The sequence below is a fragment of the Hydractinia symbiolongicarpus genome, chromosome 4, assembly GCF_029227915.1.
Source record: "Hydractinia symbiolongicarpus strain clone_291-10 chromosome 4, HSymV2.1, whole genome shotgun sequence".
NCBI lineage: Eukaryota > Metazoa > Cnidaria > Hydrozoa > Anthoathecata > Hydractiniidae > Hydractinia > Hydractinia symbiolongicarpus.
The window spans coordinates 24,878,144-24,905,380 of NC_079878.1; the positions used below are offsets into that span (position 1 = coordinate 24,878,144).

At 32.5% G+C, this 27,237-nt stretch overlaps 2 protein-coding genes across 2 annotated transcripts; one reads left to right on the forward strand and one right to left on the reverse strand.

The window, feature by feature from the left end:
* Positions 1-1,068: 1,068 nt before the first annotated feature.
* LOC130641995 (segment polarity protein dishevelled homolog DVL-3-like) lies at positions 1,069-15,360 on the forward strand. Its single transcript, XM_057449050.1, has 16 exons — positions 1,069-1,344; positions 4,366-4,435; positions 8,475-8,563; positions 9,040-9,137; positions 9,312-9,514; positions 9,597-9,666; positions 11,153-11,240; positions 11,349-11,400; positions 11,756-11,832; positions 11,951-12,018; positions 12,441-12,500; positions 12,808-12,906; positions 12,984-13,133; positions 13,269-13,357; positions 13,537-13,702; positions 14,105-15,360. Exons 1-16 carry the CDS (start codon positions 1,172-1,174, stop codon positions 14,794-14,796), a joined length of 2,244 nt encoding a protein of 747 aa, XP_057305033.1. The 5' UTR covers positions 1,069-1,171; the 3' UTR covers positions 14,797-15,360.
* A 3,531-nt stretch (positions 15,361-18,891) lies between these two features.
* Positions 18,892-25,795, reverse strand: LOC130641996 (GRIP and coiled-coil domain-containing protein 2-like). Its single transcript, XM_057449051.1, has 14 exons — positions 25,562-25,795; positions 24,614-24,726; positions 23,960-24,269; positions 23,752-23,838; positions 23,496-23,561; positions 23,334-23,414; positions 22,761-22,880; positions 22,371-22,429; positions 21,655-21,748; positions 21,058-21,144; positions 20,905-20,982; positions 20,471-20,551; positions 19,811-20,011; positions 18,892-19,308 (listed from the first exon to the last, which is right to left on the reverse strand). Exons 1-14 carry the CDS (start codon positions 25,721-25,723, stop codon positions 18,898-18,900), a joined length of 1,950 nt encoding a protein of 649 aa, XP_057305034.1. The 5' UTR covers positions 25,724-25,795; the 3' UTR covers positions 18,892-18,897.
* Between the last annotated feature and the right edge of the window lie 1,442 nt (positions 25,796-27,237).

The following is a 27,237-nucleotide window of genomic DNA, read 5'->3' on the forward strand; positions in this document are numbered from 1 at the left end:
CGAGCTAATGCATTTTTTGATCCCAGTGAAGTCAAAAGCTCATTGGATATCCTAGAAAACGTTTGTGTCATCATTGCAAGTGTGGATGTCATGCGTCACCTTTTCTTTTCTACACAGCGCTTCGAATGTTTGTGTGTAAAAGGAAAATTAGATGCCAAAAAACAGACTAATATTTTAGATTTCTTTTGAAAAAAAAAATGTAAACAGGGATTATTAAAAAAACACCATGTATCTAATTTTCTACGACTGCGATAAATGTGAATGCTTCAAATACACTTCCTTTTCCCTGTTTTATGCCGAGAAAAAACTCTTTGGGCTATAAATAACGTGACCATATAAATTGGTTTTCCTTTTTTTACCCAGTCTCTTGCAATTTCGAGTTACGAGCGTCGACTGTATGTTCAATTTGTTTGGCGCCTGCTATGTTGTTTTAAGACGGGTTTTCTCGATAACAAAATTTTTTTAGGTGGACATCTAGTTTAATTTGTTTGTTGCCGAATGATCCTCTCCGGCGTGTAAACATGGTGTGATCCAATATGATATGCTAATAAGAAACGAAATTTTAACGAAATAAATGCACTTCATGGACGCACTGAAAGCATGGTTCGAGATTATTCAGTTGCCGTGATTTTCGCAAGGAGTCAAACCACCATTGATCTTAAATTGTCAAGGGCGCCTTTTTGGTTAATTTTGATGACAACAATTTTAAAAAGATTCTGCGTAGAGCCGGTTGTGCTAACTAAATTTATTACTTGCAGAGTAAAAAAACGACGACGTTGTGGAAAGTGAAGATAAACCAGGATATGCTCGCATATCGTATCACAGGCGGCATATTAATTCTAACGAATAATAAAAATATGTTATTACATTACATTTGAGTTTCGGATGCTAAACATAGGAAGATCGCCCATTAAAAATGAAAAAAAAAATGAAAAAACGAACAGCAGTGGAACATTTTGACGGAAAAATGGGATATTTTTTCAAACAAATCTTTACCGACAACATTATGAATCGCGGTTTGTGATTGGTTCAAATGACGAACTATTATTTTAATCGCTGTCAGCCATATTGAATTATGTGAAATCATCAGACACTGGGTTTGATAATGGATGATGATAATGGATGAGCAACGAATCCAATATTAACTTAGGAATATTTTTACGCTACAGATATGGCATCTTCTTCTGAGGAAACTAAGATTATTTATCATGTGGATGACGAAGAAACACCATATCTAGTAAAAATTCCAAAGCCACCAGCTCAAGTAACACTAGGAGACTTTAAAAATGTTATCAACCGACCAAACTATAAATTTTTCTTTAAATCCATGGACGATGATTTTGGGTGAGTTGTTTTACGACTCTACGTATTAATATAATATACTCATTGTGTACTATAATTCATAACATTTTCTTGTTTAACCTATAACAAGCTCAACTGTTGCCATGTCTCATTTGTTTTGTATGATAACATTTGTTTTGTCTCCACAAATTCTAGAATACTAGACCTATTAGACCTATGAGCTGGCTAGATATTTTACTACCTAAGCTACTTTTTGCTCCTATGCCAGGGCATTCTCCTGATCAGATTGTCAAATGGTACCACATTCAGTTGAGCGAAAAAAGACTTTTTATGGTTAAACATGCTAGTGATTAACCACAAAAAGAAGAGACTTTAATTAGCTAAGGACTACAAATATCAGATATCAACGGTGATTTATTAAGGCTTCTAGTGTTCCTTATTTCTAAGTGCGTCTTTAAACTCAGAGTAGTGTTATTAAATTATACAGCAAGCATAGCTATAGATAAATTCATGCCCAACAACATTTGTTAACTTTTCAGCTGTGAGCTTTTAAGGCTTTTACATTGTGTGTTAGGATAAAAAACGTCAGCTGTTGCCTAAGAGGTGTCTTTACCTTCTCACGGAAACATTGTTAGGGTTTTCAACCATTTAGATAGTTAATTTATTTGTATCTATTTAAGTTCTAACAATACATTTGTGTACATATATGAACTGAAATAAGCCTCCCTTCATCTAGGGTCCATATCTTTTTCTCGGGTAATAATACTTTTATATAATTTAATGCTCGACATCTTTTAAGCACTTCCCTCAAAGTTTGTGCCAACATGCTTAATAATTTACTTATTTGAGCTTATTTGAGAATCTTTTTGATGTATATAAAGAAAAATGCATTTTTCGTATTATACGTATAAAACATATTGTTTTATAAGTTTAAAAATTTTAAAAAATTAAATTTTGAAATTTTTTCTCTATTTTTATCATTTGTTTATCAGGGAAGTTTTGAGGCCAATTCAAATTACAGTATTTAGGCAATAAATTCTTATGCCTGGAGTTTTATGGACTATTGTAAGCATACAAATAAAACAAGTGACAAAAGATTGGTCATTTTTTTTTCTAATAACAACCGCAGAAAATGCTTTGGAACAACATTGAAAAATGCTGTGGACCAAATTTGCCCACTATTTCATTGTATGGTTGAATCAGTGTATAAAATTGAAAGTTGCGGTGATAATGTAGAAAATAAAAGTTGCTGAAATTAAATGAATGTAAAAATTTTTGCATACTTTAAAACCCATATTCCACTTTTCAAATAGTTTTTCTTTGAATTAAGTTTATGTTTTTATCCAACACGATTGTTGAAAAATTGTTGTAATTTACAACTGAGCAAAAAAAAACATAAAATTTTAGTTTGAAATGATTATTCTAATCTATGTTTTTTTTTTATACAGTTTGTTTTTATTATATGCATATTTTATGCACACTGTATGGTGCAAAAAGTATTTTTTGTCACAATCACAATCACTGTCTGTGGTGCCATGTGTGATTATGAACTGTTATAACTGTGTACCTTAGAACTTGTGTTAAAAACTTTAATTCAATTAAATCTACTTATAATTTTTTTAATTTCTGTGTTTTGCTTCTTAGCTTTCCTTTAAGGAAATAAACATTTTTTAAATAATGTATATGTATTTAAACTGATTTGGATAGAAAAAAATTTGTAAATAAATAAAAAAACAACAAACATTGTCTCCTTTCAGTTTTAGAGTTATGTTTGTTTTCTTTTTGTGAAAGTGGCCTTAATTGTGTGTATAAATAAAACTGAATACAACATACTTTGTGAAAACTATTTTGATGTAAACCTGAATTCAAACTGTCATACTTCATTGGACAGGAGTTAATAAGGAGACCTACAATGAGAATAAATGAAACTATAAAAAATCTTACAAAATGTATCTATACTTTATTTTACTTTTATTTGTATTTCAACATACTTACAAAAGTTTTGCGTGCAGTCTTGATCATTAAAAGTTACCCTACACAAATTACACTATTTAAATCTCTGTAAGCACTAAAAGAATGAATTTAATGGTGATTAAAATAATTTTTTTCTTACAAAAAACAGGCACTGCTCTGAAATATTATGTTCCTGTATTCTTAATAATTTACAGTTTGCAGGAGCTAACATAAACTAAGAAATAACCCAACAAACAAGGCAAGGCCCAAAGTTGATGACAATTCATAACAGTCTTTGATGGAAAGTTAAATTAAGCTTTTGATTTAATGAACTTATAAATTCTTGTGTATATAAAAATGTTTTATTAGTATTTTTGTAAGACTTATTTAAACATCTTTTTCCTAACCTTGAGGACAGAGTCTCAACATGTAAGACATCATAAGTTAACCTCATGTATGTTACTATGTATTCTGGTGTATTTTTTAAAACGAAAATAATGTTGTTGTGCATGTTTTAAAAATACTAGTAATTTAAACTACTGGTTGGTGGCCCAATTCATGGATTCACCTGTCCTTTTTATAATAAATTGCATGCGTTTCACTACTTGTGGTATCATTTAGCATGACAGGCAGACATATGCTGCTATTGTAATATAGATAAAATAAAATAACTAAAAATTATTTATATAGAACGGAACTGGTTTTTACTTACTGTCATGTAAACAAGTATTTCTTAAAAAACATTAAAGTGATCCCATTTTTCTTTTACATTTTATTTTATTCTTTCGTATAAGACATTGATATAGTTTTTTAAGTTATTGTCTGATGATCACTGAGCGTGAAACTTAGAGTTATGTACATATTTTAATTTTTATTTTGTAAATAAAAGAATAAATATTACCTCTACACTTTTTCGTATCAAACACTCAACAGATTTTCTTTTCAAGATATATATAATTTAGATTTTAAAATCCAAAGTGGCAACATTTTTGCTTAATAAATCTGATTTTTGTAAAACAAATCTAGTCAGAATTTATACCATATGTCACTGCTAATCATTACAGTTCGTTTGTGTAGATGTATAAAATGGACATAATATTCTCTGTTTAGAGTGGTGAAAGAAGAAATTATTGAAGATGATGCACTACTACCATGTTTTAATGGCCGTGTTGTTTCATGGGTAAGTTGAGAATTTAGTACATGAAAGAGACAGTATCGAGAGCTACAAAAAAACAACATAATTTGCAAGCACTTCAGAAAGTCTTTGTGGTTTAAATGGTGCATTGTGCTAAAGAGAAAAAAAAATTCATTTAATATATAATGGAAACTTATTGTGAGATATCCTCACCTTTTTTACATGGGAATTAACTTGAATCAGATTGAATCATCTGATTATTCCTTTAACCCAATTATGTGTTACATTATTTTTTACTTTAAATGTGAAATAATTCAAAGAAGGGTAATTGCTCTCTTACACACTTTCATAAAAATTCAATTAAAGAAGAAAAAACTCATTTGGGCTATTGTTAAGTGTGTGTATTGGTTATTGTAAGAAAGCCCCTTGCAATTAGAGACACAAAAAAGCAATTAAAACTTCAAATCTGACCTGTATATTGACTAATCTCTTTTATAGATCTGAAAAAAGACTTAGATGATTTGTTTATTAGAACAAAAAACACTTTCTTGAAATTTTAATCCTAATCCATTTATATGTTTGAAGTGGTTTTATAGGATTTGTAAACATGGATTTTTTTGATTTTTTAACATTTTCACAGGCTCTGCCCCATAAATTGTTTGTTAATATGTTATTGCTTACATTTTCGTAAGAATTAATTCTTAGAAAAATATGAGGGTTAAAATTGCCAATTTCTTTTAGAATTTTTAAGGCCTCTTTTTTTGTAATAACTATTCAGAATTAGGGTGAAGGCAAGAAATATTAAGATAAAATAGACTTGCAAATGAAAATGCAAAGGAAACACCAAAGCTAAGTTACCTTTATTTTTAGTAAACTAGTTGGTTGATTTTAATGGGATTATCTTCCCTGTGTTTATAAAAACACATGCACTGTGACTTATCCACTTATTCACTAAATACAGCAATATTGAATTCGCCAAAACAAGAGACTGTGTTTGGTAAGTTTCATTTTCCACTCAACACATCGACGTCTCAATTCTTTGATGACTGCAGGGCTTTAGAAATTAGGTACCTGCTCATAAGCAAGCACCCGGTGTGCATCTAAACTTTGTTTGACGAAAAAAAATGCACGTAAAAATCAACGCAGTCAATTTCATGATACTACTTGCAAAGTTTAACAACTGAATCAGATTTCTATTGTTCTCCTTTTTCTGTTGTCTTTTGTAAACCAAGTATGAAATCATTGAAATGTGTGTTATTCAAATGAGATTGCAAGCAACAACATAGCTATCATGTTTAGATAGATTTTTTTCAATTGTATTTGCATTAAAAGGGGGGTTGTTACTTTCATATTATGGTTCATATTCTTTCACTTTTTATTTCTTAAAGTTACATACCACTATTCATATATTCCAATGTTCTTTTTATTACAAATAAAAACAACTGGCATATGCAGATGTGCGTTTACCAGATCACAAAAGGACGTGTACCAAGATTTTGAACTTTTAAAGCCTTGAACTGTCATAGCCAGAATTGTCAGTTTCATTGGGGAAACAATGAGATCAAAGTAATTGATAATATGATGGTGTAATTAATTATTACTTTTTTTGGCATAATTTTTTCGATTTTTTTTTTTTTTTTTTTTACCTCTAAACAATATTATTTTGTCAGTTGCTGGCAAGTATAGCTCATATGGTTTACAAAAAGCGGGCATAGTAATATAAAATTTATCCTTCTGGAGGTAAAATGTACTACCATGTTTTCAGGAAATCTTATAATCAGTTTTTTGTATAATAAATATTGTAGCCCTTTCAAATTTTTGTCTGAACAGAAGAAATGGAATTTTAATTAATTTAAGAGTAAGTTATAATTTCTAAAAAAGAAAATTAATCGAATAATTAAACAACTCAATGATTCTTGCTTTCCTGAATTTTGATTTTAAACGTTACTTTTTTGTGATTTTAAAGCTATTTACTTTTGTAAATAAAAAACATTTACCCTTTGCTATACTGGAGAATTCTAACTTAATACAAAGAATAATTTAAAATGCCCATGCTATACATGAGTTAATGAGTAGTTTGTATTATAAATTTGTCATTTTGTTTAAGTTCAACGTAATAATACATTTTGATTTTGATTTATGTTCGCAATTTTAGCCTCAACGGCTCGCCGTGTTTGTGTTTTCTAGAAAAGCCAAACTCTTTAGTAAATAAAATAAAGGGTATAGTTATTTTTCCTGCAAAGAATAATTTCATTCACTACGAAGTCTGAATTTTTGTTTCTTTCGTTTGTTTCGCAAGTCGACTTCTGGCTGAATAATAACAAAATGACTATTAATACGGACAAAACTGAAACAATCTTTTTCGGCAAACAACGCCAGTTAAAAAAAGTTGAGAACAAAACTATCAACTATATGGGTATTCCTTTGAAGAGGAGCGAAAAAGTTAAATATCTTGGGGTAACATTTGATCAAAAAATGCAATGGGAAAGGCACATTAATGACATAAATAGAAAAATACTAATTAAATATTCTAAAATTAGAACCATTGCATCCTGTTTAACACCTCACACAAAAAACCTTTTAATTAATGCACTTGTCATGCCATATTTCAACTACTGCTCCTCGGTATGGGCTTGTGCCATCCAAGGTAGATTGGGAAAACTAGAAAAACGATTAAAATGTGTCCGTACCTTTCTTGGGAAAGAGAGGGAATATTCAATGAATAATTTACTCATCAAAAACGATGCCATATTAGTTTTCAAAGCCATGAATCACATTGCTCCTGATTACATGCGCTCAAAATTCCTTTTAACAAAAAACTGTCATAATCATCAAACAAGAGGAGCTTCAAAAAACAGGTTCACACTTCCCTTGGTCAACACGGAATTTGGCAAAAAAGCCTTCCCATTTAGAGCTGCAAAAGTGTGGAATAATCTTCCAGACCAAGTGACCTGTGATGGAAGTCTGCTTTCGTTTAAGACTTCCATCTCTAATGTATTTGGCAAATTCTAATGGAGATCACTTTTTAACTTTTTAATTTTTGTTTTTTATTCTTTTTCTTTTCAATTTTCACAGATTATAAATGTTACTATGTTTGATTGAGCTGAGGCAGTCTAAGGTTTATCATTTTTTGTTTCTTTTTTGTTCTAGTGGCCCCCAGTGGAAACAATCCACTAACTATAGGTTTTTGTGATTTTCTGGGCTAGCCACTTTAAATATTTATTATTATTATTATTATTATTTTTTAATATATAAGTTATTTTCAAGACTTTTTTTTATCTATTATCAGTTATCCATTTTATGCACTAATTTCTGAAATAAAAAATAAAAATACTATTTTAGAGACCTTGTTACAAATTGAAGTATTCGTTCATGTCATTTATCTTTGACATAAAATGACCATTATATACACTCCCAGTTCTTTTAGATTCCTATTTAAAATTATTTTCTTTTAAATTGGTTTTAACTTTTATTGCTTGCTATAAATTAGTTTAGAAAACAATATTAATACAATAGTAAGATCTCACTTTGTTTCATTTTGACAAGTTTATAAAAAAATGAAATAACATCAAATTTCACTTAAAATCTATCCAAACTGTGTCTTTTAACACTAGAATATGGCTGTGATGGATAATTAAATTTAAAATTACTTTCACTGATCTTTCCAATTCGTTTGATACACAAGCTGATAAGCAGTGTCAAATATAAAATCTGAACTGTGGTGACATAATATATGCTGATTTAATAAAAAATTTGTAGTTTAAAACAACAGATATTTGTATGGAAGTGTCAAGCAATCTTCATGATCAGCAAACAATGAACTTATTGGAAACAAACTGCCTTCAAATATTCATAATTAATGAGTATATTGGAATTTAATATCAGAGAGGGCATTTGTATTAGCCTAAACAGGGCAATCAAGACATTTTGTGCTGTTTTTTTCTTGTTTTTCACTTTGAGCAATTTTAGAGAAAGAATTTTAGGAATTACAGGAAAAATTGTTGTTTTTGATTTCAGACGTGATTATCTCCAGATTAAAAACTGTTTTTAATGCTCTTGTAAAAATACAAAATTTTTTATTAAGGTTGTTCCTCCTGATGAGGATGGAGCTTCGAATCATTCTGGTGAAGGCATGTTCAACCCTTTACCAAATGTGTCAAGATCAAGTACAATGTAAGTTATTTTTTAACTGTACATCAATTTGTATAATAGTTAGTTATCTGTTCCATTGCAATAAAGGTTAACAGTCTTGCTTGCAGCTTTTTGTATGTGCAATGAACACACGCAAAATTTTGTCGATGCATGGGATATTTAATTAAGACCAGAATAAAGCACACCAATTATGTTTCAGTTAAAGAGATTTTGTCAATGTCAAAGAAATGCCTATTATGTCCTGTTATAATGATGTGTTTGCTTATTGTCAGATCTTTTGTGTCTTCAGTGAAATTACCCCTGAAAAAATCTGTGAAAAAGGTTGTGTTGTAGTTTTATTCTCTTGCTCTTTATAATAAAAAGGTGTCAAATATCTGATTTAGCTTATTTTAGATATTCCAACGAGCCATATTTATATACATTTTCAACATTTAGTGAATTGGTAGCTTAGAAAACAGAATTATTTACAGGAAATTCATTTACTCTTTAATTTTCAGTCGCAGTGCTAAGGATCGTAATGTAGAATCCGATGCTGAATCAATAGTGTCTCGAAAGAGTTCAAGGTCTCGTACAAGTAGAAGATATGAAAGTGATGGTAATAATCTATGTATTAATACCCTTGTCTGTGTGTGCATGATTTTATGGTAATGTTCCAAATACATGAAAAAGCAAACCAGCTTAGCTAGACGGAATAAAAAGATTAGATAACCTTGATAAATATTTAAGGCTGTAAAAAAGGATTTGTCAGAAAAGTTTATTTTTTAAATAGCTGAAAGACGCCCAAGACGCATGCATCGTGAAAACCGTTCAGAATTTGATGCCTCCTCTGTAATGAGTAGTGATTTGGAAACTACAAGTTTCGTTGATTCTGATGAAGAAAGTCAAATGTCAAGCGCAACAGAAAGCTCAAGATATGTAGGCGGTCAAAGAAGAAGACGAAGAAGAAGACAACGCATGCCAAGAGTAGAAAGGGTCCGTTTGCTCCAAATTGACAGTTCTCTTAAATTTTAATTTGATATTGGCAACATTCTAACTCTTTATGTTGTCATTTTAGTGCTCTTCATTCAGTACCATCACTGAATCTACAATGTCCCTAAACATAATTACAGTTACGCTCAATATGGGTAAGTCTCTTTATGCAAACCTGTTAGTATACTTTTACTGTCATACTGTTCATTGCAATAATGGTACACATTTTGTTCAAAATTCCACTTACAGAAGTTGTGTGTATATAAAATTTCTGTAAATATGTGAACATGGTAAAAGTTTTCTTTTACTGTTGAATATTGCTGTAGAAATCAAAGATGACTTCCTGGTTGGCAGGGTTTAAATTTAAAATAATATTCAACATAACCATTTGTCAACTTTTATCATTAAGAGTATGGTTGCATGTAAGCAAAATGAAATTGGCGTGAACATGCTGTCTAATTATTTAATTTGAGGTGTGAATTCTTCATTTTTTTTCACTATGTTATGTTCTATATAACATTTCAATGGGCATACGTTTTAATTCTTTAAAGATCTAATGAATATCATAAAAAAATTTTGTTGTTGTCCGAAACAAAGAAATTGTAATAGATATGTCCTGCCATGCTATTTTCAAATTTTGTATAACTTTCAATATTTCTTAGCTTCTTAAATTTTTTTCTCCCTATAACATTTTAAGGGCTAGAGGTGAATGTTTATGAATAATTTATAAGTGAAAAATCTTTTATCTAATTTTAATCTATGTTCTACAGATTCAGAAATCTTTCTATTACATCTGTGTATATGTTTTTTAAACGTGGTGTTGGTTTGTAGTGTTTACATTCAAGTCTGTAGAACAGAGTGAAATAATATTGATGTTGGATGTTTATTTTATCAGAGCGCAAATTTTTATACATTTACAGGATAACAATTTCTGGTTTTTTCTGACATATAAGTTTTAATAAAAGTTTTTTTTCTTCAAAAAACATACTTTCAGTCTTGCTTGTGTTAATTCTGTCTCGCTTGTTGTAATCGTGACATTTTTACATGAGTTCATTCATTTTCAATATTGTATCTCAGTTTAACTCATGTTAACTTTCACTGCTTTACAGAATTGATTGATAGTTGTAAATAAATCGTGAATTTTTGTACACAAAAGGACACACAAGAACTCTTTCTAAATAAGTTTTCATGTTTGGTTTCAATTTATTTGTGATGGTGTAACATATGTATCAGAATGGTGATGCTTGCCAAAAGTTTTCTTTGTTTTTGTGCTACGAGCAGCACTGATTATAAATATTTCAAAAATGAAGTTCCATACCAGCATGAATTGCAAGGTGAGTGTGGCCATAGAAGGTTTGGATGGGAGAAGGATTTTTTTGCGAAGATTACGTATTTAACTTTAAACTTGTTTTTTTTAAAGACCTCTTTGAGTAAATAAAGCGACGCAAAATAGAGATACAGCCTGTTCATTCATTCATTTTGATTAAAGTTTAACTAAGTTGGATGTGGGAGTCGGGAAGGAAATCTAACATCCATTAGGACCTAGTACTGTAGCCTTTCAATTTTAATTTCACAGGCATCGAATGTTTATATTATCGTTAATGTCAAGTCTGATCATTTTCATTCATTAATTTTTTTCAGATAAAATCAACTTTCTTGGTATCAGTATTGTTGGTCAAGCAAACAAGAAAGGCGATGGTGGAATATATGTTGGCTCTGTGATGAAAGGGTGAGTTTAAGAATTAAGAAATTATCTGCAAAGTATTTTTGCAGGTTTGCTCTGGACAATTCTAGAAAGGCTTGACTAGATTCTAAAAGGTATTTTTGCTATTTTTAGGGGAGCTGTAGATGCTGATGGACGAGTTGAACCAGGAGATATGATCTTAGCTGTGAGATACTTTTTCTATTTTGGAGATACATAACAAATGTTAAAATTAAACATTTTGAGAATTAGCGTAATCTTTTCGTTTTCAAATGAGATAGAATTTACTGTTTCGCAGTTTTTACCAATGTTGAATGTTCAAGTTTCGTGTTAAATTTACACCAGTTTTTCTACCGATGTTAGTTAACTGCAGAAAAGTCATATTTTTATTTTCATTATAAAAATATACACAGGATTTCGATGATTGAAGTATAAACAACGGTAAAGAATTCTGCCGGCCTGTCCTGTTTCTAATTTAACCCAAAATAATTTTTATACTTTAGGGTCTAAGTATTTTTTAATGGAAAAATTTTTTTTGTCAGGTTGGCGATACAAATTTCGAAAATATGAGTAACGACGACGCAGTGCGAGTGTTACGAGAATGTGTGCACAAACCAGGGTGAGAAATCTCAATTTCTGGAGCATAAATTATCGTCTTAGAAAATTTCTGAAATTTCGATAAGGAAAGTATAGGCATGTGTTTTCAGCGCTTTATTTCTTTTTCTTTTATTTTTTAGCCCTATCACCTTGACTGTTGCTAAATGTTGGGACCCTACGCCGAAAGGCTACTTCGCAGTACCTAAGAGTGAGTTGTTAATATGGATAGATATCATGTCGTTTTTTTGTGTGTGTGTGTTGAAGTCACAGTCTTGATACTATAAAAAAAACACCAAATTTATTCTCCTACCGTTATCGATTATTATACAAGCATATTTGATATTGTAGTGTACAAATTTAAACAAGAAAGATGATCGCAGTGTAAATTCAGTCCAAAAGAATTCTATGATAAAAATGTTAGTTCCACCATGTGAATGGTCTTTCAGAAAGTTATCAGGGTCTTTGGAAAATACAGAAAAATATCAAAACGTGACTTTTTAAATTAAAAAAAGCAGCGTGATTTTAGACTTAGTAGGCAGTAAAGACACACCATCTTTCACAATAAATGTTCAAAGGCATATTTTTAATTACTTTTAATTTTTTATACCATCTTTAATATTTCCTATGTAGATGACGTAACGAGACCCATCGATCCTGCAGCATGGCTACAACATTCAGAAGCAGTTCGAGGTAAAAATTCCTTCGTCGCGACATTTATTTAAGTCGTCAGTCATGAAACTTTAGACTGTTTTCAAGTAATTTTTTTATGGTGTTGTACGTTAATTAAAGATGGCTTGTCTGTAACCAATTTATAAGAAGAACATCAGTACTAGATAAAATCCAGCGTGACTGCACCTTCTCCAACCTAAATCCTCCCAAAATCTCCTAAAATTATAAACTTCTAAAACTGTGACAACCCTGAAAACACACAAAGTGATATTCTCAAAGCGTGGTTTTTGTACCTGCATGCTAAGGTTCAAACTATCTTCTACTCTAGCTTCTGGTGGCTTACTTGGTCGAGGTACTGGCAGTCCTTCAATGAGTACGATGACTTCAACCAGCGATTCTTTAACAAGCTCTATCCCAGAAGCTGATCGTAAGTTTTGTCTTTACACATTTTTATTCTTGTGTTGAATTAAAATTCGTATTAAGTGTCATTTTTATTCTCTTTAGGCTACCTTGATAATCCAGACGGGCTGGACTTCGGTTTAACTATAGACACTGATATGCACACTATTGTAAAAGTAATGGCTTCGTCCGACTCTGGTTTGGTCGTTCGAGACAGGATGTGGTTGAAAATTACTATCCCAAACGCTTTCATCGGTAAGTGATATTTTTCTTGCTTTCAGCTAAAATGGTAATCCGAATAGCGAATTGTTATCCTAAAAAACGGATTTCCTAACAACCTGCATGAATATACGTTATTTTTTATACGAACCCTTTGTTGTGTATTTCTAGGTTCGGACTTAGTGGATTGGTTATTTGCTCACGTCGAAGGATTCCAAGATAGACGGGACGCTCGTAAATATGCGTCGAAACTCCTCAAGGTAATGTTGTCAATGCTTTTGAATGGATGCTCTTGGCTACACGATTTAATAGTCTTTTCATTTTTATTTAAATGTCTTTTTATGTATATTTTTACAGTGTTTGATGGGAAAGGTTGAGAATTGTCAATGTATTATTTTTTTTTCTCAGTAAGATTCTTTTTCCAAATTTAACTGTATAGACTGGACTCATTCGTCACACCGTGAACAAAATCACATTTTCGGAGCAATGTTATTACGTCTTTGGTGATTTAACCAACCGCATGAAAGGTCTCTCCATTCAAGATATAGAGGGTAGCGAAGAAGATAGTTTAGCGCCAATAGCTTCCACGGCACCCTCTCATATCGGTATGTTTTTTTTTGTAATTCTGCTGTTTATTAGGCTGCCATATTTCAACCAACCCACCCCGATAAAAATGTATTGAAAATACTATAAATGCCTAGCTTAAGTAAGCACCATTCATAATGCGGTGGTTGCACTTACTCATGCGTCTACCCACAAAGGCCCATGAATTTAGAAATTTCTATGCTGACGTCAGCAACATTTAGCACATTTTTGGAGTTATTTAAATAACCTCAGATTCAATCTAAGTCTGTGGTGAACAAGCAAACTTTAAAAAGTTTAAATTTCTTAATTCTAGTATAGAAGTATCATAATTAATTGTGTGGACGAACTTCGAGATTTGCCAACTTGTCTTATATAATTTGTAGAGCTTATCTAATCGAACATATTTACTTTTTTCTATTCAGGCTCGTGGATTGGTCAATCACAAGGCAATTATATCATGTCTGCTGGTGGTGTGCCCATGATTCCTGCACAGTTAATGGGTATGGGACCTGGTTCTGACGCTGGCGGACCTCCTTCCTATCAACAGTGCTACCCACAGGTATATCCTGGTTACCAATTCTTCTCTCAACATCCTGGCAGCATCGCCAACAGTCAAGGAGTGCCAAGCCATCACACTGGTGGCAGTGGTAGCAACCACAGCGGCTCTGCTAAGAGTGGTTCACTAAAGAATTCCCAGCGCGATCCAGACCAAGTCACCATACGAAGTAGTGGATCTTCCGAGCGAAGTCACAGCAGTAAAGGCTCGAAACGGGAAATGAATGACAAATCGTCACTCGCCTCATTCCAACTCGACACCGTGAGTTTAAGAAGCGAAGCGATGTCCGAACACAGCGTAGCTAGTGTGCGTAGTAACTCACAGATGGTCCCTATGGGCGGGATGGTTATGGGAATGCCTGGTGCGCAACTTCCTCCTGGTGGTGTGATGTTAGCTATGCCACCGCAACCAAACCAAATGATGCAAGCACAGCAACAACAACAGCAGCAGCAAGCAAGTAATCTTGAATCTATGCCGTCAAGTTTGACCGCGAGTAGGCAGAGTTTCCGAATGGCTATGGGTAATTCGTCCAACGAATTTTTTGTTGACGTGATGTAGTCTCATTTTTTTCGCAGCAGTTAATGCTTTATTTTATTGAGACTGACTGACTCTGTCGTCTTCTCCACTAAAACGGTGGGAAGACGATTTTTTACAACGAAGAAAAGTAGATATTTATAAATTATATTTTTATTCTTTATCTAAGTTAGATTATTAATATTTACTATATGCGTACCTGGAATATTTCGTAAACCAAGAAATGGACAGGTCAGTGGACAGGTCATACAAAGCGAGTTGTTGGTTTTGTTTGAATTTAAGGACATTTTTATTTACTTTTTTTTGCAACTTGGGTTGAGTGTTTAACTATGTTTGGATTTTTGAATAGGCGTTTCTTTGTGTGAAGTCGTAGTAAATACTAAAACGCATGCAGGGATGTCCAGTGGCGAAGTGGTAAACAGCTTGTTATATATGTATGTGTTTTTTTATACTTAAAATTAACTTAAATTTCTTTTTTTATGCTGTATACTGAATGATATTTAGATTTTGTGTGTTTATGTATATATACATAGTGTGTTGAGCGTAGGCTTACATGAAAACTTATTGAGAATACTCAGAACAAACACAGCACGTGTTGTCACTTCTGACAGACCAACCGGGTGGAAATGTGTGCAAGCCCACTTATTTCGTGTCGAGTGGAAAATGACCGTTGTATGTGTCCGGCAACAGAGCAGCGGAAAAAAGGGGCGGTGTGAATGCATTGGTTATGTTGTTTTACGTAAATGTTTTATAGCAGAAAAAACTTTCGGATAAGTTTAATTGATATCCAGAAAAATTTCAATTTTTAATTGGCGAGAATAATCAGTACCTGGAAACAGTTAGTCCTAAAAATTCCTGGAATTGTGACAAAATTTGAAGACGTTCTGAATTTGTCATATAACGTAATCATGTTGAGCCGAACTTTCGCGAATTAGGGTAATAAATTGTTTGGGAATAATTTCCTGAAACAGCACTCAACTCAAATATTATCAAGTCCTGGAACTTCTTGAAATTTGACATGGTCTCTTCTGAAATCACGTTTGTCTTGAAAAAAAACAAGAAAGTCCATTGGAATTGCAAAGGTCAGAAAAAATACAAGATGCCCTGGGGACGAGGTTAGCGGTTCCGGTTATACGTCATCTGTTTCGATCTCTGGACCATTAACACCTAAACGTTATCACTAATTATATGCATGGGCATGAAACTATTGAGTCAGATTCAAAACCTGCAGAACTTGCAGTCCTAACTTTCGTAACTTTGAAACTGTTCATTAATGTCACATTAATGAACAGTTTCAAAGTTACGAAAGCGCACACGAGTTGTAAACATTGAACGCCATCTTTGCTTGCTCTTCCTGTCGTGCTTCACATGTGCTGTCGCCGTTGCTACTGTGTTTATTTTAAGACCTTTCTTGATTTCCAGTTTTCGTATTGCTGGTTGGTAAAAGGAGACAACGCTGGTTCTCCTGGCTATGAAAGGACATAAAAACGCAGATAAATAACACCTGGCAAATTTTTTAGTCCAAAATAGACCAATACACCTTTTTGAAAATTCTTGATTATGCAAAACTATATTTACTGATTAAGAAAATTCACTACATCTCGATATTTTGAAATTGGCTTAGAAACATTGAATTCGCAAAATTGTAGTTTCAAAGTCACAGTCAAATCCAACGCACTTTCTATGAATAGCCAAATAATAAAATCTTTTTACAAACGTTACAGAAGAGATTTTTTCAAGTAGTATAATTTCTAAGTAATTTTTCATATGCTTCCCACAATTAATAAATGCGATGTGAAGTTTTTCTTTTAGTCCTAAAATTAATTCAAATTTTGTTGGTCCCAGAAATCAATGTTTACATGTGCATGTACCAGAAAATAAAGTTTGCATTGTGTAGCCACCAACTGCAACATTTTGTTTGTATAATATTTGTTCTAAACCAATCAAAATGGTTGAAAATACTTTCCCACATGCAACCTCGTTCCCAGCGCCTGTTGTCCCTTTTTATCTCGGGACGGCGAGACGAACATGTTCGTATCGCCGTCGATGTTAGAAAAGATACAAGATGCCCTGGGGACGAGGTTGTCCCACATGGTCAGAAGTTTGTTTACATGACTAAAAAAAACACGTTAGTGAGAAAACTTACAAGTTCATCACATGGTAAAGTTTTAGTCCAGTTATACACTTCACTTACTGTAACCTCAAAAATAAATTGGCTATATTTCCAGAATGAAAACTTACAATTTTTGACGTTGCTGCTTCAAGGTAACAAAGCAGGAAAACTACTAATTTCGGTGTATTTTTTTTTCAAAATGTCATCCTCAAAATATCACACACATGATCTTTTATGTGCCCCGAGAACCGTTAAAGAGGGTTCAGTGCACTCTGACTTTTACTTTCCTTCATTCTCCTCTTTGTATTCTTTACTCTGAATCACTTGTATTCATCGCTGCTGCTCTGACCAAGGCTAGTTCATTTCCATTGGATTCTAGCATGAAATTAATTACATTTTTTCAACTGGAAAAATGAATCATCTTCGAAAATATTTGGGCAAACTTTAAGGCCTGCATATCAGGGACCCAGAGAACCGCTCTACAGGTCACAGGGGTGAAAGTGTTAATTAAAAACAAGGTTTGTAAAATGCTGCAACATATTTGACTTCCAGTGGTCCACAAATACTTCTAGATCGCATTGCATGGAAGTTTCATTAGACTTATGATTTTTAAGGTCAGCAATTTCTTCCGGAATTGTCCTGGAATATCAAACATATTTGTTCTGGAATGTCCTGGAATTTACATTTCTAATTTCTGTGGTCACCATGTAAAATCAGCGTAAAACATCCTTAAAACTCAGAACTTTCAGGTTTTACTCATTTTACTTGAATCTGTCCAAAAAACCTGATAAGAAGTGTTTTTACAACTTTTAAATTTTGCGTCACGTTATGAAATTCGGAAAAGGTGTATTTAGAATCGAAGTGAAAAATGTTTCGATTTGGATGAAATTTGTTACACTGATCGAAAAAGAAATACCGGTTTTAAAATTTTTGACACCTGGAGTAATCTGATTTCATTGAATTTTGGTACTGGTTCGAAAACAAGAATAGAATATGACTGTCAACATGTGTTTTTTGCGAGCTAGTTTACGCATATCATCATACGTCTTGTTTTCTTCGCTTGTAATTCTTCTTTTTTGTAGTCGATAAAAATAATGGTCTTGAATAATTGTCATAAGGTCAGATAAAAATCTTTAAAGCTGAATATCTTAAACAAAAAAAAGATTTTTAAAATGTTAGACAAGACTAGATAAGTAACGTTTTAAGATTCATCTAATATACAAACACATCATTTTCCGTGTTAGGAAGTCCTTTAATTTTTGCCCCAAAAATGTAGTTGGTGTCAAAAAGTGTGAAAGATATAAACACCATGTTTAGCCCATAAGTTTTAATGACAAGAGTGATATCACATTACACGTTGTTGTTTTTTTACAAGGAACATGCATTTGGGCTTAGGCTCAATGTTTCTTAGTTTTTTCGAGATATAAGCCTCAAATGTTTCTTATTTGTTTCTTATTCTTAATTGTTCTAAACACATGCTTTCATGATGGACAAACATACTTCCTACCTGAGAAAGAACGATGTAGAAGAGAGTGCAGATGATGGAAACATTTTTGATTTTTTGATATTTAATGCTTTCTGTTTAGTTTTTGGTTCTTGAAGAGGAATTTGTCTTAGAAAAAAATTGTTTCTTGCCTTTCTGAGCTTGCCCATGTTTTTCAGATGTTTCTTAGTTTTTTTTGCCAATTTGAGCCTATGTTTCTTGTACGCATGCTTCTTGTACGCATGCTTCTTGTGAAGAAAAAAATGTGTATGTGAAGAAATTTTTAACGTTTATTTTCTGCGATTATTTTCGGCCATTCCGTTGCTTTACAGAGAATGGAATTCCCTGTTTTGCTATTTCCTTCTGTTTTACAAAAAAAATATGCCATTTCTTTGATAATCGTTTCCTTTTGTTTTTTAGATAATAAGGACTTTAATAGGGGAGAGAATTTCGCGAGTTTAACGAATTTTGCCTTTTTGCAATAGCTCACCCCAAGGTAATCCTTGAGACAATTACGCTAGAGTAATAATTATGATGTTTTATTTTGCGACTTTAAGCTTAATTTGAGCTTGTTTTTAGAATGTCTAGCTAAAGCAACATTAATGCGATCTCTACTTTGTTCACTGGATTTGCTTTTTTGTTCAACATAGTTTCCTATCGTGTTACCTTCGGATCCAGAAGAATAGTTTCTCCTTAAAACAGGAGTGGGTAAACCGTTTCTATCCGAATCCTTTTTACTATTATTCATGTGTTCATAATTCTGTAAGAAACTTTTCCTTCCATACGCTGGTGGACTGGGAAGCATACTTTTTGAAAGCGAGTTATTATTTCCATAGTAACGCTGCATCGATAAAAGTTCCGTGCGTGCTTGAGCGAGTGATTCTGTTAACTCGAATCTTTCTTCGCATTCTCGACGAACGCAGTCACGAAGGTTTTGTATCTAAAACACAGACCAGATATATAATACGTTTTGACAACTACAGATAAAAGCCGATCACGCTATTGTGCGAGTTATTTGAAAAAACAAAAAACAAATTAAGACGAGAGTCAGAAAGAATATTTGCTATAGAATCAGACCTGAAAAATGGTAGACGATAAAGTGTAAGCTGCCATGATCCGCTAATGCAACAGGACGATTTACAAAATATGGCAAAAACACAATCAAAAACAAGATATGAGAGTTCAGTATTTACTCCTTTGGGGAATTTGTGGCGCATATTCGAGGAAGGCACTTATTAAATATATTGAGAAGACATTAAATTAATAGTCAAAGATATAAAAATTTACAGTATCTTCTGTGCCGTGTTTTTTTCCGGAAATTTTAGAGTCGTGGTCCACTTTTTACACGAACGGTTTATAAGATAACTTAAAACACAGTCCGATAGTCGTGTGGTAAACTAGTGCGACTTCTCACATACAACCCAACTAAAAATATAACCGACCTTATCCTCCATTTCCTGTAACTTTATATTTTTGTCACGAATCTCTTGATCGGCCAGTTGGACGACATTTTGCAGTTCTTCAGTTCTTCTTGTGCACATAGACTCATTGTGCTGTGTTTTAGTGGCTAATCGACTTTGAAATTCGCGTTCCATTTCGCAGACAGTTTTGTTTGAAGACGCTATCAAGTCTTCTTTCTCCCTCTACAAAAACCAACATCAACAAAAACAGTAGTTTTGAAAAACTGGGAGATGCAAAAAACACACACACCACACATAAGCATGAAACGCTGATAGCAACTGAATTTGTTAGCAGGAAATCTACGCGAAATTTTTCGAATCTCGTCATTCGCGAAAATTAATCCACGCAAAATTTTGTTGAATGTCGTTGAAAAAAGTATCGATGTTATAAACGAATGATTTACAGTAAAATTCTAGCTTTTTTTCCCTTCCTGTTTGTCAACTTTCCTTTGCGAAATTTTATTTACGCTAAATTTTTAAGATAAGCTCATTCGCGAAAATAAATCCTCGAGAAAATTAATTCACGTAAGATAGTCTGTCGAAATTGAATGAAAACAAGAAAATGTAACAACAAATATTGCATCCATTAATGGACTTGTTGGTTAAATGCCACCAACACCAATAAAAAAAAATATTGGCTACCTTCATTTTCTGCATTACATCATGCAAATCACCAACTTCGTTTTGGAATTTTTCTTGCATCGACTGAAGGCGTGACTTCAACTAAAAGATTTTAAACTCTTAACGACGAAGCATGTTGTTAGATGAGATGTTCAACATAACAAACCTTTTTCTTACTTTCTTAAGTACTAATGCACATATAGTCAATGCCAGTCTTTACTTAATTGGAATATCATTTTAAAACAGATGGTTTGGGCGATTTTAAAAGGTCATTAGACTATCGGGTTTGCTACTGTAGGCGTATGTAAGTCAGTACACGATCGTAAACAACTTTAAGTCATTCGGTCTACCATGGGTAGAGTTTATTCTACAATGGCTAGGGTTCAGTCTACCATTGGTGGGGTTCAATCGACCATCAGTGGGGTTCAGTCTACCATGGGTAGAGTTCAGTCTACCTTTTGCTCCTGCTCTTGAAAGGTCCTTCTTTCCCGCTCGACTCTCATGTCACACTCTTTCTTTTTTTCCAATGCAGCCTACCAAGAAAAGTTATTTTCAATTTAATTTAAAATCGGCCAGGTTAATTTTTAAAAAAATGATAAGCTACTAACATTGTTGTATGAATCAGCCAGTCTTTTCCGTAGCTCAGTTTTTTCAACGTCAAATTGATTCTTTAGAGCAGCTAGTTCATGTTCGAGCTACAACAGACAAAAACAAGAACAAATTGGGGAAAATTAAAAACAAGCTAGCAGTGACAAAATAACATAGGGAACGAAAAGAGGATATACTACAAAACACGTACAAAGGGGATAATTTTTCATACGGATACCGAAGTAAGAACATTAAGTGAGGCTGTGTATGCAAAAATACCAATTGCTGTTCACCAATTTAATTTGTCTGCAAATGTCGAAGGATGTTTTTAAAAAGCAGTATTGTCCCCGTTCAATGACCACTCATTTAATAACCTGATTCCAAATAATTCTTCCCGGACATCTTCTTCTCTACTTTTGACATTTTTTAACATTACCCATCAACCTTCTTTACTCTGACCATTTACATCTTCGAATGGAGTTCTTTATAAAAGACGAGCTTAGTACTGGGTAAACTGAAGTCAGTATTAAAGTGTTAAATTTGGAAATAAAGGTTAACAGTTAAAGCAGAAGTTTTTAAGAAAATTTCTAGTTGATACTTTCGCAAATTATGCCTACCTTGCCAGGCCATTTTTCAGCTTCTTTCATTTTCTCTATAAAGCTTTCGCGTAATTGTTGTATTCGATTCTGATGCGCTTCTATCATTCTTTCTCTAAACACATGGAACGCTGTATTTACATTCGACTAGTAATCATAGACCTGTGACGTTTGCTCCTCACTTCACACCGCTTTCAAGGTAGTCGCCATTTCAGTTAAAATTGGTTACCATCGTGTATATCTGGGTTATTTTGCAACAGTTAGAACATACTTGATGTCATTTAACCGCAGAAAATTCGTTTGTTTGTTTAATTCTTGTTTTTACTATGCCCAATTCCCCAATTTCAGAAAATGTAATAAAGTCCAAATATTTGCAATATGGTCAGGAACATGCTATAGCTGCATTATTTTTTCAAATTTTTCAAAATAACATTAGAAGTCAAAGTAATTTGTAATTGTACCTACTGTGTAATTACAAATATTTATTATCTATTTGGAAATTTAACAATAAAATATTTTAGGAAAAAACAGGCCAAATTCTTCGATAACATTACTAAAATGAGACCCTCGTTGTTATGGTTATGCCCCTTGCATTGACCACACCCCATGTGTAAAATATGGATCCTATAAAAAGGTATCATGTTACTTCAACTCGAATGATAACTTTTTCTATGAGCTCATAAACCGTTACTCTCTTTTTTTAACAAACAATATTTGTTAAAAAATAAAATTCTTACTTTTCCTCTTTCAACTCCTTATTTTCTTTTTCTACACTTCGAATTGAGTTGAGCAGTTTCTGAAATATTCATAAAAAATAACAATAAAAAAAACTGATTAATTCCGGAGATCGCAAAAAGAAGTGATTTTTTTATTTCTATAATAAAAGCCAGTAAAAAGACATGCAATCGCATACTGAAATTAACAAGATCTGACGTACACTTATTTCAAAAACTTTTGATACATGCTCCATAACATTTTTCAAAAATAAATTTCACAATCCTTAAATAATGATCTACCGCAATGTTTCATTCCCATGCTGGCACACTTTTAAGTAACAATTTCCAGGCTAACTTTTAAGTTGTAGTTAGACAAAAAATCTCACCCTTCAGTGGAAAGATTCGAAATACCTGTCTGTCACTACTACCAGAAGCTTGGAGTAATTTCAACGACTCTTTCAAATCAGAAACTTCTTTTTGATAATTTCCAATCTGCTCTGAGGATGCTTTCATATCAATGCTATGAATGACCTAAAAATACAAATAACGAAATCTCTACCAGTGCAGCAAAGTGTTTACACAAAAATACTTTCAACTTTCTTCGATTCCTGGTGACGCAGATTACAGATAATTGAGAACACTTTGCAGGAAAGTATCCAGCAAAAGTATCCTTAACAGGCAACAAAGAATACATTTAAATCTCATTTTAAAAACATTATCGACTGAATAAGTTTTGATATTCGAGTCCACTCATTCAACACCTGTCTATAGGTTGACAACTGAATGCTCTGAGAGAATTAACCATTCACATGTTAGTACTTACAACCTAATAACCCATAAGAAAGCTTTCTGTCATTTCCTGACTTCTTTAATATTGTAGACACTTTGCATTTTAAAAATTCTGTGATAAATATTTTAACGAATTAAAACTTTACATAATTTCGAAAATATTCCCCACAGTATCTATAAACTGTCAACATTTACCCTAAGTTCGTCTATTGACTTCAATAAATCTTCATTCTTATCTTTATATTCTTGTATTTTCTTGTTATGTTCACGATGAATCTACAACAGAGAACAGCTCTAGAAAAATGAATGTTTACACTCAACACAATCATATCCTCGAAACAAAATTATATGTCATACTTGTTTTTCTTTATCTTGATATATTTTCAACTGCGTTGCTAACTCTGAAGAGTGATCCATTGTTAACTACGAAGGAACATAAACATATTCTACGTGAAAATGCGGAAGTACTAGTTTTTACAAAATGGTGCTATAGAGAATATCATGGAGACATATACTTGAAAAAGTACAGTAAATTAATGTCTATCTGTGCAAAAGTTTCAGAGCTTTTAATAAAGTGAAAGAAATGCATTTTGGGTTAAACCTTAGTACATACCTTATTTAGCTGTTTAGTGTGTTGATCCTTTGCAACTTTAAAATCAATCATTAGATCTTGTTTTTCCATATGGGCTTGTGAAAGAATCTACAATATATTTTTCTTATTACCAGATTATATGCCTAAACATTAAATTATGGCACAAGGATTTGATGGTCGTACTACCATCATTATTAAGCATTACTTCTGTTCTTATTATTTCAATTACCTCATCTCTAGACTTATTTAAAAACGTCTGTGCCTGGAGAAATGTTTCCACTAGAAGTTTCTTCATAACAGACATTTCATCACACTGCTCTGTCAGAATTCTGCTGCATCTATCTCTTAGTTTTTGAAAATCTTGCTTTACTGCAGAAACACTTTTTTGAATGTACAGGTCGAGCTCGTTTTTCTGTTGATTTAATTTTTCGTTATGATTTTTCAGTACTTTTCCTTCTTCGGTAGATTTAAAAAAGTCTGCACGAAGATTGTCTATGGTTTGATCCTTTCCACAGCTAACAGTATACAATTCGTTATATCTGCAAAAAAAAGCACACACCAAGTGACTAAGATTAACCACAGAGAGTGCATTTTGCAGATAAGAAGAACATCATAAAAATATTAGAACTAAATATTACATTATTCTTATTATAAACTTGTTTTCTGGCTGCGAAAAGCAATATTTTTTCAATAAAGGAAAGTAACAAAGTCTTTGCATAATCTTAGAATAAATAATGCTGGCAAAGTTGCAGGTATAGAGTTAAAAATAATTTTAATGAAAGTTTGGTTTTGGTGAAGGACAAACAGTTAATCGCTACTTGCATGATAACTGCTGGAAGTTCTAGAATCAATTGACATATAACACAGACAAAAATTTTCCTACCGTTGCTCTTCCAACTCCCATTTCATAAGTAATTCTTTTGACTGAATTTTTAATTGGCAAACTTCATCTTTTAAAATCTCTTCTCTATCATGAAAATGTTGCAACCGATCGATCTAAATATCATGGTATCTTAGAACTTTAGCTATATATATTTTAAAGTATCTATGCCAACTTGCATTGAAATGATGTGCGAACAATAGGATTTTTCTGCTGTAAATGACTGTTTTTATTATTCATTTTTTTATCCACCACCACGTTGCAGTCAAGTCTTGAAAATATCTTCTGTATTTTTTTGTTAATCAGGAAATTTTAGCCTTTTAAGGACCGCTGTTCAGTTTTGCACATGCAGTAATTTTCTCTTCATTTTGACTAAAGGTTTGGAATAAGTTACCGGTGCTGTTTTTTGAAGCAGCATTCTAACACCCATGTACTTAAAGATGATTTAAAGAAATCACACATATAATTCACTTCTGTGGGAGTTCTGTGGGAGGGATCGCATCACAAAACTTAATGTGAGGGGCCTATGATATGTTATGTTATACCAAAATCACTGGAGCAATTGAGATTCATTTGCAAGGTACTGAAATCTACTATTCTTTGAGATGTAAAACAAATAAACAAATGAATTTAATCTTATTGATTCATTTTTGTAAATTCATAGCCTAAAATTTAATATTACATATACTTTTAACATAACAAATCCCTTAGGTATAGTCTCATATATAATATGTAATGCAAAATGTGTATAAAATACACTCATTTAAAATAATATATGTTCATTTGCAAAACTAAATTTTTAATTTTCCTTTTAAACTTATGATAAAGTGATATACCCAATTAGTAAAACCTTGAGACCCATCAAAATTTCGGTCCCATCAAATTGCATGTTATAAAGGTGGCATGCAACAAGGTAGGCATTTTAGGGTCCTGAATATATAACTTATATACCTGTTTTTCATACTCCTGTATTTTATCCTCAAGTCGTTTGATTTCATTATGAATTAGATAACTAACACCACAAAATTTGCACACAGTATCATGTCTTGGTAAATTTTGAATTTCTTCTGGAAGTGGGTGTTTTGGCTTGTAGTGAGAAATATCTTCACTCATTGTGTAACCAGTGTTAACGAGATTGTTTAGTCAGCTATGTATATACAACTAAAACATGAGGATATCATAAAATAAATTATATATATATGGTGTACAGTAGAGTGATTACAAAAATATATTAGAGATAAAAAACTGACATTAGATCAAAGTAAGAGTTGACACATGGTAACAGACTAATTTATTAATACAACTAAATTATGAAAGAAAGTTCCTTAATGTCATACATATTTCTTTTATCACTTTTTTGTGCATTCTTAGCTTAAAATTGTGATTTGGCAGCCATTTTAATTAACAAAATAGTACTGACATGAGAGAATGTTTGTTTACCCATGAAAACATACACGGATTTGCCCATTGTTTTACAAGATTGAGTCTTCACCCATTAAATATATTCTGGCCCCTCCCCAACATGAGTTAGCAAGATTAATATCTCTCTGTTCCTAACCATGCTCTGCTAGTAGAAATATAAAAAAAGACCTTAAAGCTCACATGCATAGAATAATTCAAAATCGCCTATACATGTTTTTAAATCAACAAGGCAAAATTTTAATTTGTAAAATTTAATGTAAAAAAACATTAGATTTATAGGTCATTTGTTTTAGTACCACAAATTTCCTTTCTGCCTATTAAAAGGAGAATTAAGGTCAAAGAGCAACCTTGTAGCATATAAAAAATCTTAAAGTTATATATGTACAGTTGTAGATAGCAGTTTAAAGGTATGACATCACTTGTGTGAGACAAAATCATTTCTGCCCTATCAGCAGTGGAATCCTTGGCCAGCAAAAAGTTTCTTTGCTCTCTTTTGATGATGTTTGTGGATAATCTGATAGCTTAATAGCTAGTAAAAAGTTATTTGACTACCATTATAAATATCCAACCAAGCTTTTCTTGCATTGCACTATTTTCAGATAAAGATGTGACTTTATGACTTTGCATATTGCAGCTAATCTTTGATACCCTTGTCTCACAGGTCGAGTTAGAACTTTTGTAAGTCCACCGCTGGCTAATAAGAAACAAAAAAAACTATTATTACGGACAAAACTGAAACAATCTTTTATGACAACCAGTCAGTTAAAAAAATTATAGCAAAACCATCAACTACATGGGTACTCCGTTAAAAGGTGCAAAAAAATTATATATCTTGAGTTAATACTTGATGAAATAATGCAATGGGAAGAGCACAATAATGACAAGCCTGGAAATGTGTGGAGTCTAGGAAAACGATCCATCGTTACCGTGATTTGAAGCTGAGGAAACGATCCAAATGTGTTTTCATTTCCGCGAAGTAGACTTTGCGGAAAAGATACAGTGACAACGGTAACGATTAGCTTTAAACCGATAAATAAGTCGAGAAGCATTTTATAATTGCCTTAGTTAGCGACAACGACTCAATAGTGTAATGTGTCTTCCCCTTCATTATACGTAGTCCAAGTCACTGTGCCGACTGCCGTATTGCAATCATATATTTGGATGGATATATTTATGGTTATGGGAAATATCTCAAGTCATAACAC

Bases quoted from the DNA above. Each gene is read 5' to 3' on its own strand.
- LOC130641996 (XM_057449051.1), bottom strand. From the start codon at position 25,723: ATGAGTGAAGATATTTCTCACTACAAGCCAAAACACCCACTTCCAGAA. The intron at 22,430-22,760 runs GTATTTCGAATC...TGAATATTTCAG, and splicing joins CTGGTAGTAGTGACAGACAG to AAACTGCTCAACTCAATTCG. The intron at 21,145-21,654 runs GTAGGCATAATT...TGTCTGTTGTAG, and splicing joins CTGAAAAATGGCCTGGCAAG to CTCGAACATGAACTAGCTGC.
- LOC130641995 (XM_057449050.1), top strand. From the start codon at position 1,172: ATGGCATCTTCTTCTGAGGAAACTAAGATTATTTATCATGTGGATGAC. The intron at 9,138-9,311 runs GTAATAATCTAT...TTTTTTAAATAG, and splicing joins TAGAAGATATGAAAGTGATG to CTGAAAGACGCCCAAGACGC. The intron at 13,358-13,536 runs GTAATGTTGTCA...TTAACTGTATAG, and splicing joins ATGCGTCGAAACTCCTCAAG to ACTGGACTCATTCGTCACAC.